Source organism: Syngnathus scovelli, chromosome 8 (assembly GCF_024217435.2).
Source record: "Syngnathus scovelli strain Florida chromosome 8, RoL_Ssco_1.2, whole genome shotgun sequence".
Classification (NCBI taxonomy): Eukaryota; Metazoa; Chordata; class Actinopteri; order Syngnathiformes; family Syngnathidae; genus Syngnathus; species Syngnathus scovelli.
In genome coordinates, this window is record NC_090854.1 from 602,350 (window position 1) to 613,820 (window position 11,471).

General features: G+C 49.4%; 1 protein-coding gene across 1 annotated transcript; it reads left to right on the forward strand.

Moving 5' to 3' along the window:
- Positions 1-509: 509 nt before the first annotated feature.
- On the forward strand, positions 510-8,633 carry LOC125973207 (janus kinase and microtubule-interacting protein 3-like). Its single transcript, XM_068651520.1, has 11 exons — positions 510-635; positions 3,003-3,242; positions 6,718-6,774; positions 6,861-6,959; positions 7,041-7,138; positions 7,220-7,274; positions 7,395-7,460; positions 7,522-7,590; positions 7,667-7,744; positions 7,801-8,034; positions 8,114-8,633. The coding sequence occupies exons 1-11, from the start codon at positions 510-512 to the stop codon at positions 8,228-8,230; spliced, it is 1,239 nt and encodes a 412-aa protein (XP_068507621.1). The 3' UTR covers positions 8,231-8,633.
- Positions 8,634-11,471: the final 2,838 nt, after the last annotated feature.

Genomic DNA, 11,471 nt, shown 5'->3' on the forward strand with positions numbered 1-11,471 from the left:
CCTTTCGTCTTCCATTTATGTTAAACACTTCCTATTTCATGTCTAACAGTACTCGATTTAACAAATAACCATAAATAAATACAGTGTGGGCAGTCACGTTAACATATGTGATTATCCTGCCTAATATGTTTATCACAAATATGTCACTAATCACTAATATGTTTATTTGTTTATCACAACACCTTTGGACCTTCAGCAATCGATTATTTCCCTTCATCTACATAGAGACAGAACGATGGTGTCTTAAACATCTCATTCATTTCACCAAATAACTTCACGCAGGTGGATAACGGCCGTCTCGGTCACGCTATGTTGCGTGATGCAGTTTTGAAGAACCAAATGCATTTATTCAATGAATAAGTCAAGCTAGTTCTATGTTTATGATGTTGTAAGTTACGGTACCGATTGAAGTTGAGTTCGAAGCCAGTGGAAAACAGCGCTGCGTTTGTGCTCTCCAGGTACAAATGTTGTGATCTCTGACTGACGACCGGGCGAGACTCGAGTAAGAGATGTCCAAACGAGCTCCGGCAGGGCGGGCCAAGGCGGAGCGAACGGACGCCCTTCAGGCCGCCAATGACGAGCTGAGAACCAAACTGATGGACGTCCAGTTAGAACTTCAGCAGGAGAAGAACAAGGTGAAAACCTCAACAGACAGACACTGCCTGCCTCCCTGCCTGCCTCCCTGCCTGCCTCCCTGCCTGCCTCCCTCCCTCCCAGTTTTCCCGATGTAGATTAGACATGCGTGTGCCATGACTGTGTCAGCCTACATCAACAAATGCACCGAGGACGTCAGCACCACTAAGAATATCATCACCCGGGGCAACCAACGACCCTGGATGACTGAGGAGGTACGTCAAACGCTACGAGCGCGGAACTCTGCCTTCAAGTCTGGCGACAAGGAGACACTGAGGACAGCGAGAGCCAACTTGAACCGTGCCATCAGGATAGCGAAGCGAGACCGCAGTCGAAAATTTCAGGATCGTTTCCACGACGTCAAAAACATCAGGAGTATGTGGCAAGGCATACGGGCGATTACAGACGACAACTCACCCTCCCCCCCCCCGGTGGGTGTAGTTGATGCTGACTTTCTAAATGGTCTAAATAACTTCTTTGGGAGGTTCGAGGCACTAAACGGCACTCCAGCAGTTAAAACTGTCCCCCATCAGGAAGAGGAGGTACTCTGCCTTGACTCCGCCGATGTGTTGAAGACCCTGAGGAGAGTCAACCCCTGTAAGGCCCCTGGCCCGGACAACATTCCTGGGCGTGTGTTCAGGGAATGTGCAAGTCATCTGGCTGGGGTCATCACAGACATTTTTAACACCTCGCTGGGCCAAGCCACAGTGCCGGCGTGCTTTAAGACTGCCTCCATCATTCCGGTGCCGAAGAAACCTCAAATCACCTCATTTAATGATTACCGGCCTGTTGCACTGACTCCGGTTATGATGAAGTGCTTCGAAAGGCTGCTTAAAGGTCACATCGTTTCCAGACTCCCCCTATTATTTGACCCGTTCCAGTTTGCCGACCGGCAAAACCGCTCCACTCAGGAAGCCATCTCCTCCGTTCTTCACCTGAGCCTGGCTCACCTGGAGGAGAAGAACACCCATGTGCGGAGGCTGTTCCTGGACTTCAGCTCAGCGTTTAACACCATCATCCCACAGCATCTGGTAGGAAAATTGGAACACCTGGGCTTCAACACCCCCCTTCGCAACTGGCTGCTAGACTTCCTCACCAACAGACCTCAGTCAGTCCGGGTCGGACAGAACACCTCTGATGTCATCACCCTCAGCACAGGCTCCCTTCAGGGCTGCGTCCTGAGCCCCCTGCTGTGCACCCTGATGACACACGACTGCGTCCTCAGGTTCACCACCAATCACATCGTGAAGTCAGCAGACGACACAACGGTGGTGGGGCTCATCAGAGACAACAACGACCTGGACTACAGAGAGGAGGTGGAGCAGCTGGTGGGCTGGTGCAGAGAAAACAGCCTGATCCTGAATGAGGAGAAGATGAAGGAGATCATCGTCGACTTCAGGAAAAAACAGCCTCACCACGCTCCACTGATCATCAACAGCTCAGCTGTGGAGGTGGTCAGCAGCACCAAATTCCTGGGGGTCCACATCACAGAAGACCTCACCTGGACTATGAACACTACGGCACTGGTCAAGAGGGCACAGAAGCGCTTGTACTTCCTGCGGAGGATGAGGAGAGCCCACCTGCCCCCACCCATCATGAGGACGTTCTACAGGAGCACCATAGAGAGCATTCTGACAAGCTGTCTCTCTGTGTGGTGTGGAGGCTGCACCGCCTCCGATTGGAAGAACGTGAGGAGAGTGGTGAGGACAGCAGAGAGGATCATAGGGGCTCCTCTTCCCTCCATTCAGGACATTTCATCTCAGCGCTGCATGTCCCGTGCCCGTAACATCATCAATGACCCATCACACCCCCACCATGGACTGTTCTCCCTGCTGCCCTCTGGGAAGAGGTTTGCAGCATCCGCTGCAGGTCCACCAGGTTCTGCAACAGCTTTTTCCCTGCTGTCATCAGACTGTTGAACACTAGAACTGTTGAGCTCTAAACTGAACTCTGCATCACACATTCACAGAACTGTACTTTATGACACTACGGACCTCTATCTTGCACTATCTCGCACTACCAACTTTACTGAACTTGTATAAACCCTTTAAATAGAAGTTTAATACATGGTTTAGCATTCCTCTGCACACTCTTGAATACTGTTTTGCCTACTTGCACTATTGCATAATTATCACTGCTGCACTTTATACTTATTTTTAATATATATATATATATATATATATATATATATATATATATATAGTATATGTATATATATATATATATTTTCATAGGATATGTTACTTCTATTCAACTGCAATATCACTACTTTGTTGTAAGACGTATGCAACGGAATTTCGTTTTGTATGCACCATGTGCAGACAAGATGACAATAAAGTTTGTCTAAGTCTAAGTCTAAGTCATGTCAGGTCAGCTGTCTGGAGAGAGAGAGAAGTCAGGACCTGCGGGCGGAGCACCACCGTGCCACCGCCGCCATGACGGAACTCAAAAGCAAACTCCATGAGGAGAAGCAGAAAGAGTTAGCCATTACCAGGGAGACATTACTGCGGCAGCATGAAATGGAGCTGATGAGAGTGATCAAAATCAAAGATGGAGAGATCCAGCGACTGAATGCCTTGGTCCTCAGCCTGAGGGACGGCTCCATGGACAAGGTGATCCGCTCTATCCGTGTCTGACTATCCGCACGCCACGTCGGGCTTCGATGCGGCCGCTACCGTATTGTGTAGCTTGTCCCCAGTAAGCGTCGCGGCGCTCCGTTGCGGTCTCAACGGCCCGGTGTGGCGCAATGTCTGCTCAGGTGAGGAGGGGGGGCGCTTTGCTGGCGGAGGTGGAGGAGACGCGGCGGTGTCGGGAGACCGAGCGGTGTCGCCTCCACCAGGAGCGCGGAAGAAGCCCTGGCAGCGGCCCAGCAGGCCTGGCAGTCCCGAGCGGCCGAGCTCCGATCGGCTCATCACCAGCATCGGGAGGAGCTGAGCCGAACCAAGAGAGACTGCGAGAGGGAGATCCGCCGACTGGTAGGACTGATCAGATGCGCGGTGCGTGGCTATGTTCCCAATTTCGTTGTATACCTGCAGTGCAATGACACCTAAGGCATTCTATTCTATTCTATTTCACAAGAAGAAAATGTCCGGTTGCTCGCTTCGCTTTTGTCACAGCAAAGGTGTTCTAGTCGATTCAAGAAAAAAATTGGCCGGTTGCTCTCTTTGTTTTTGTCACAATTCTGGCAAATGAGTTTGCCCGCCTGCCTGAGCGCTCCCCGTTTGTACATCCAGACGGATGAGATCAAGCTGAAAGACAGAGCGGTTAGTGTTTTGGATGAAGCCCTGGGGCCGGCCACGTCCACCGCCTTCAGCTGCAGACTCAGGCTGCCGAGCAGCAGATCGCTGCCCTGAGGGATTCCCAAAGGGCGGGCCTAAACTACCCTGGAAGTGGGGTCAACGCCGCTACTAGCAATCCTCTTCATTGCGTAAGCCACCTCATCACACACTTGCAGTACGCATGACTTAGTTCGTTGCTGGAGGAAGGTAGCACAAAAACAGTTTTGAACTTTGAACGAGTGCTTGTGTGTGTGTGTTGCGGGGCGTTTTCAGTCTCAGGAGGATCGGGACACGCGACGGTTTCATCTGAAAATCGCTGAGCTCAGCGCAGTCATCAGGAAACTGGAGGATCGAAACGCCCTGCTTTCTGAAGAGCGCAATGAACTGGTAATTTATTGACGGCACGCTTGAAGGTTTGCGCTACGTTTGATGCGCGCCATCCAGCGAGGCACCCATTGCGCTTGCTTATTAGTTGAGCGGCGCGGCGAGTCGGTTGCCTGGTAGATGTCTTTTATTGGGAGCCAAAGCCACGATTCCGTTCAAACCGATGCAAAAGGAATGGATACGTTCTGGCCCGCGTGTTGTGCGTCTTTCACATCCCGCACTTCATGCTTGCAGCTAAAGCGACTGAGAGAAACAGAAAGCCAGTTTCTGCCACTCCTGTACAAAAACAAACGCCTGAGCAGGAAGAATGAAGAACTCTCGCTGGTGCTGTGTCGCCTTGAAAACAAAGTGCGCTTTGTCACCCAGGAGAACGAGGAGATGGCAAGCTTGGTAAGTCGACGCGGACAACGGCGGCGTGCCAACAGAGTCCACTGCATTTGTGTTCCACAGAGAAGGCCTAGTTCGCTCAATGACCTGGACCGCGGTTGCGGCCAGCAGGACGGTGAAATGGAGTTCCTTCAAGTTGTGGAGCAGCGGCACATCATCGACGACTTGTCCAAGGTCTTCAGGCAGGCGACTCGGTGCACGTACGGCAGCGCCGCGCTCGCTCGCTGTCGCCAGGAAACCTTTTCCGTCCAAAGCTTGGCCGGCGGCCGCCATCCAAAAAATTGGCCCCTTAAATTCCGACCTTTCAAGCAGGAGCATTGTGCGCACGCGTTTGAACACGCTTTAGACTTGTTTTGCCGTTTTCAGCAGCTCAAAGCTCCCGTTTTGTCAGCGCCTTTGCCACTCGCTGTGCGCTGAAAACGACGGACTTGCCCGGCTGCTCAGCCCGTCAACCATGAGCCGCGAGCGCGACGTCATTGTCCGTAGGCAGCTAGTGGCAAAATGCACCCTGTTAGAGTTGCGCTCGCTCCAACTTATTTTGCAAGAACCACACGGGAGACAAGTAAGTTCTTTTGGACACCTGCAGGTGGAGAGTCCATCCGTTGTACGAATGAAGTCTGACTCTCGGCTCCTGCACGAGCATTTTAATTAAGAGAAACAGGGTGGGTGTAAGAGTGGATTGAATAGAGGAAGCCCTTGACCTCTAGTCAAAACATAGCAAGGGGTGTTTTACGACTTTGTGTAGGAAGGGATAAGCGATAGGGATAAATAAGGGATAAATAATATTATTTATTACAGGTCGCAGTCAAAGTCAAAGCAACACAATGATACGATAAAGATAATCTGGAAAACCCTGACACACCCTGTAGTTGTCACTTTTGGAAAAGACGAGCGTCCCTCCAATCATCGCCGGTGACGTGTTTTTCAGGCTCTGGAGACAGGAGCTCATGTCAGAAATGTCATTGTGAGTCGCGTTTGTTTCTGCGCCGGAGCCGTTCGTTCCCTTTGCATCCAAAGAATCTCAAAGGCGGATTATTTGTGTCGACAGGAGAGAGATTTGCTGCTACGATACCGACGTCGAGAATCTCTGAGGAGGAACAAAGCGTGAGGTCCTGCAAGGTGAGTCTGTTTGTTTGCGGCTGCTTGGTGTTGCGCAAGATGAAATGGCCTTTTTCTCGCTATAGTTCCTCTCGTCGATTCATCGTGAGGTGTCGCTTCAGTTTGTTCAGAGAGATGTTTGCTTCCGCGCCCGCAGGTCATCGAAACATTTTACGGCTACGACGAAGACGTGTTGGTGGACCCGGACGGATCGTCCTTGTCTTTTCACACCGACAGAACCCCAGACACGAAACCCGAAGAGGTAGCCCGCCATTTCTGCCAGCGTATTGGCACCAAACATTCCTCTTCAGCCTGGAATCGGACTCGTCTTTGCGTCGCGGGTGCTTTGTCGCCGGTCTGACTGATTCTGGTACTAGTGCTGTGTTGCATTGGTGTGTGCATGAAGAGGCGGAGCTTTGCTACCGCCAGCTGACGCAAGAATATCAAGCGCTGCAACGAGCCTACGCTCTGCTAGCCCAGACCAGCGAAGGGGACTACGACGCCGAGAAGGAGATCAAGGTGGCGCCCCTTCCCGCAACCCCCGGCCGGGTCGCAGCCTCCCCGTTCTCACCCAGCCTCGGGTGTTCTCTGGTCTGAAAGGAGGAGGAGGAGCCTCCCTCCTCCTCCTTTCAGACCAGAGAAAAGCTGATGGTAGAAATGGGTCACTATCAAAGCAGAGTAGCAGATCTGGAGTCAGCGCTGAAGCAACAAGGACAGGTAAGCTCATCAATGAGCACACCTTTTTCTCAGACAAAATAGCTACATTCTTCAGTCACTCATCCGTCTGGCATTACTGGACCAACCCCCCCCCCCCCCGAACGTGGCTGGGAAAATGCGGAGAAAAGCAAATGTCATTTTCCAGTCAACCAAAGAATTTGTGGATGAAAATGACACAACATTCCAAAGCTGTCCACGCGTTTGTCTCTTCTCGAATGTCAAGTGGGTGGAGGAGAAGCAGCTGCTGCGTCAGAGCAATCAGCAGTTGGCCGAAAAGGTGACGGAAAGAAAGGCGCTGGGCGGAGTCGCTTGGCGTCACACCTGTCGGGAAGCCCCGCAGATGAGGTCTGACTGTCTTTTCAGGTCAGGCGGATGGAGGCGGAAGAAGCGCGTCTGAAAGAGCACATCCAGGATATCCGAGACCAAAACGAACTGCTTGAGTTCCGCATCCTGGAGCTGGAGGTGGGAAGACTCGCACAAGCGTGTTGAGGCCAGAGATGTGACGGACGGACGGACGGACGGATGCATGCCTCTGCCTTTCAGGAGAGGGAGTGGCGCTCCCCCGTCTTGAAGTTTCTGCAAGTCCGTTTCCCAGACGGCCTCAGCCCTTTGCAGATCTACTGCGAGGCCGAGGGCGTGAGCGTACGTAAGGCGTCCCTCGCAACCCTAACCTTAACCCGAGGTCCCAGAACACCTTACATTGCTCCTTGCGCCTTTCCCCCGGACATCGTCATCAGTGATCTGATGAAGAAGCTGGACATCCTGGGCTATAACGCCGTAAGTGTATGTCGAACTCCTTATGTTCGCACTCCACGAGACTCGGCGGCTCAAATGTGACTTTTGGAAGGCTTTGCGCTGAAAGAAGCTTGTTGACGCTGTGCCTTTGGGCTCTTGCAGAATCTCACCAACGAGGAGCAGGTGGTCGTGATTCACGCCAGGACCCTTCTCACCCTAGCCGAGAAGGTAACGCGCACGTCGACGCACGCTCTCGCATTCTGCTTATGTGACAGCAGCCTTTCCTCAGTGGTTAGAATACATCAAAGTGACCAAGTCAGCACTTCAACAGAAGATGTTGGACATTGAAAGTGAGAAGGTAGACAGACACGCGACATCAGCCAAGGGGAACTCCGGCAATGTGCCCCAACAATTCTGACCTTGAGCTGTGCTAGGATATGTTCTGCAAGCAGAAGGGCTACCTGGATGAAGAGTTGGACTTCAGGAAGTGTTCCATGGACCAGGCTCATAAGGTAAGCCGCCCTCAAATCTCCCGCCGGACCACTGATGGACGAGGATTGCGGCCCAGAGGATCCTGGAGCTGGAGGCCATGTTGTACGAGGCGCTACCGCAGCGGGACTGCCCCGCCACGGACGGCGAAAAAGCCAGCCACGCTGGCGTGAATGACGTGCTGACGGCGGATCAGAGAGAAGAGCTTAGGAGCGCCGTGGACCAATGGAAGCGAGCCCTGATGTGCGAGTTGAGGGAGCGCGACGCTTGCATCCTCCAAGAGAGAATGGATCTGCTGCACAGCGCGCAACAGGTAAGGGCCCAAAGCCAGCCCGGCACTTACTTGCACGCTTACTGGCTTTTGAATGCCACTTTCCATTTGTCCGTCCTAGAGGAACAAAGAGCTGAAAGAATTCATCGAAGCTCAGAAGAGACAAATCAAACAATTGGAGGAGAAGTTTCTGTTTCTCTTTCTATTCTTCTCCTTGGCCTTCATTCTGTGGCCCTAACACCAGCTGGTGAGTGAGCTCCAGCGGCACCGCACTCGACACCTCCGATACACTGCCAGCCGGTCTCAGACGTTGGCAGACGCTCCGATGCCAACGTATACCCCCCGCCACGGTGACAGAGGCACCGCGTCACACCGGCGCTCATCCAATCAGAAGGCAGGAAAAGCAAATTCACATGCAGGGCACTTTTGAACCAGAAGAGAGCGCCACAAAAAACGGTTGTTGCCCCAAACGCGCACTAAAAAGGGTCAGAATAACAAGAGTCCCACTGGCCAGCCGGGGCCACCCGTCCAGCTGTTTCTTCAGGGGGGAAAAAAATTGGAGTCACCGGTGAGTACATTTTGCATTTAGCTCTGCTTTTCTGCTTCTGTCTTCAAGTGTGTGGCATCCTGCGATCAAAGATTCAGCCAACCCCAAAGCGGTTGACCTCAACGTCCCACCACCATGCCTACCAGAGCAGGTGACGTGATGCTTTGGACATCCTTCCGTCTCAGATGCCCAAAAGTACTCTTTGCCACATCACAATACGGTGTCTTTTCAAAGGTGCAAATAAATCCAGCGTGGGCGGAACACGCACGTCTTCGGTTTTTCCCGCTTTGTTTGTGTGACAGCTGTTGTGAAAATTTTATACAAATAAAGTTGTATAGTACAGGTTTGGCCAAGCCGCAACTCCCGAACCGCATGCGGCTCTTTTATGTTCATATCAACATTTGTGTGTGTGTGTGTGGGGGGGGGGGTTGTGCGTGTTGGCTTCACTTGAGTTCAATTTGGTATTTTGGTCAAAAGCGCATGTGGTGAAATTCCACAAAGTAGGATGGGCAAACACATTTCTTTAAACTATGAGTGTCAATTGGGCTCTCGAAATGGCAGGGAAAAGATGCACAGCAAAACGAAAATACGTAGATGAACACAGGACGTTTTAATCAGAGTGGGAAAGTTTCTATTTTTTGTTGAACGTGATGGCAAACCATTCTGCCTGATATGTCACACCTCAGCGCATTTCAAAGATTCAAATCTTCAGCGCCATGCACTTCAGCTCACTCCATGCTAACATTGATCAGGCGTCGAACCCGCAACATCATGCTTAAGAGGTGGCCATGCTAACCAGTGCGCCATTATGTCAACGCATAATAACTGTAAGTCTACTGATCAAAACAGCGGTTACTATATGACGTCGCTACGTCGTGGTCACGTGACGCAGACAAGACGTCAATGGACGTGGGCAGAGTTAACTTGTTTAAAAGGGAGTGGGCAGAAGAAATATTTAATTTATTTAAATCTATTTTGAGTGCACACCATTATGCCAATGCATAACAACTGTAAATCTACTAAACAAAACAGCGGTTGCTATATGACATCTGCCACGTCGTGGTCACGTGACATACGTGACGTCGATGGGCGTAACTTTCGCCGGAATTCAAATCCGCGGGGAGAGTTAACTTGTTTAAAAGAGAGTGGGCAGAAGAATTATTTAATTTATTTAAATCTATTTGGTGTGTGCGCCATTATGTCAATGCATAACAACTGTAAGTCTACTAAACAAAACAGCGGTTGCTATATGACGTCTGCCACGTCGTGGTCACGTGACGCGGACGTGACGTCGACGCCTACTTTACATCCCACCGATCACAGGACCCCTCGGCTGCATAACCGTGCCCCCTTCCCAACCAATCGGATTTGCTATACGCGAAAACGACGCCAATGGAAAGAGCTTCCGCCCAAATTTAAATCCGTGGGCGTGGCTCGCAGCAGGAAGTAGGAAAACGGCGGCGATGTTGACAAAGACACAGCGGATGGTAACATACGACTAACAAGAGAAATATTTTTATTTTCTGCTTGCAACTGGACCGTCCAGAGCGTACACGGTAAGTACAACTCATCGTTTTTAAAAAGAAGTACTTTTGTTGCCCTGAAAAGCGAGTGAGCGTGGCGTTTGTGGGGGACGTCGAATTTCGACGATTCTTTCTGGTCAACGGTTGTAAATGATTGTGTTGATTAAAAAAGAAAACTTGATGTAACTCTACTTTTAACTGCCGTTTCAGATAGATTTGGAATTGCATCACATCCAATTTTGCCTAGAGCGTACACGGTAAGTAACACTCATTGTGTTTAAGGAGATTTACGTTTGTAATAGCAGAAGTGTAGCCGCGTTGCGTTGTACGTGTGAAAATTGGTCGAGGCGAAATGTTAATGTTTAATTTCATTCCTTTAGGTTCCACGGTGTTTGTTGGCTGCAAGTTTTCCACTGCAAGAAGAGGCTCGTATCATTGACCAGGAGCGAGCTACAATGGTGAGTAGCCATTACATTTATGTTAAACACTTCCTATTTCATGTCTAACAGTACTTGATTTAACAAATAACCATAAATAAATACAGTGTGGGCACTGAAGTTAACATATGTGATTATACTGCCTAATCTGTCACCGAGTAGATTGTTGCAAAGTAATATAAGATCCAAAGTTGTAATTCAGAATAGTTTTCAAAAGAAGGCCATTAGAATTATATACAAGTCTGATTACCCTGAACATAACAACAAGCTATTAATTAAATCACAAATTCTTCAATTCAAAGATTTGGTAGATTATCAGACAAATAATGTCTAACAGTAATTGATTTAACACATCACGATAAGTAGATTGAGTGTGGGCACTCTCAAGTTAACATATATGATTATACTGCCTAATCTGTTACAGAGTATGTTGTTGCCAAGTAATGTAGAATAGATCCAAAGTAGTAATCCAGAATAGTTTTGAAGAGGCCATTAGAATAATAAACAAATCTGATTACCTTGAACATAATAACAAGCTAAGTGTTTAATATGTCCTATGAAGTCGAAATTGGGCACCGTCATGTGGTGAAATTTGGAATTGCATCACATCCAATTTTGCCTGGGAACAAACAGATTAAATAAATCTTAGTTTTGAATAAGCCACTCCTTCTCAAACAAGTAAACTCTGCCCATTTCGCGCAGTAGATGTTCTGTTAATATCTAGTATTTATACAAAGTCATAATTTAAATTGCTTTCAACCTTCATTCATCGGTTCAACCAACATTACTCGCTCTTACTACCAACTTGTATTGATTTAACTAAGCGTTTAATACTTCCTATCAGGTCTCAAGGCAAGATTTGGCAAAATACAGTTTCAGCAAATCCAATTTTGCCAGGGAACAAAAATAGATTAAATAAACTAAATAAGTCTTCTTCCCAATAAATAAATCAGAAAAGTCTGTCTTGTAACC

Coding starts and splice junctions, on each gene's coding strand:
- LOC125973207 (XM_068651520.1), top strand. CDS start 510: ATGTCCAAACGAGCTCCGGCAGGGCGGGCCAAGGCGGAGCGAACGGAC. Junction 7,461..7,521: donor TTCTCACCCTAGCCGAGAAG/GTAACGCGCACG, acceptor GCCTTTCCTCAG/TGGTTAGAATACATCAAAGT. Junction 7,591..7,666: donor TGGACATTGAAAGTGAGAAG/GTAGACAGACAC, acceptor GAGCTGTGCTAG/GATATGTTCTGCAAGCAGAA.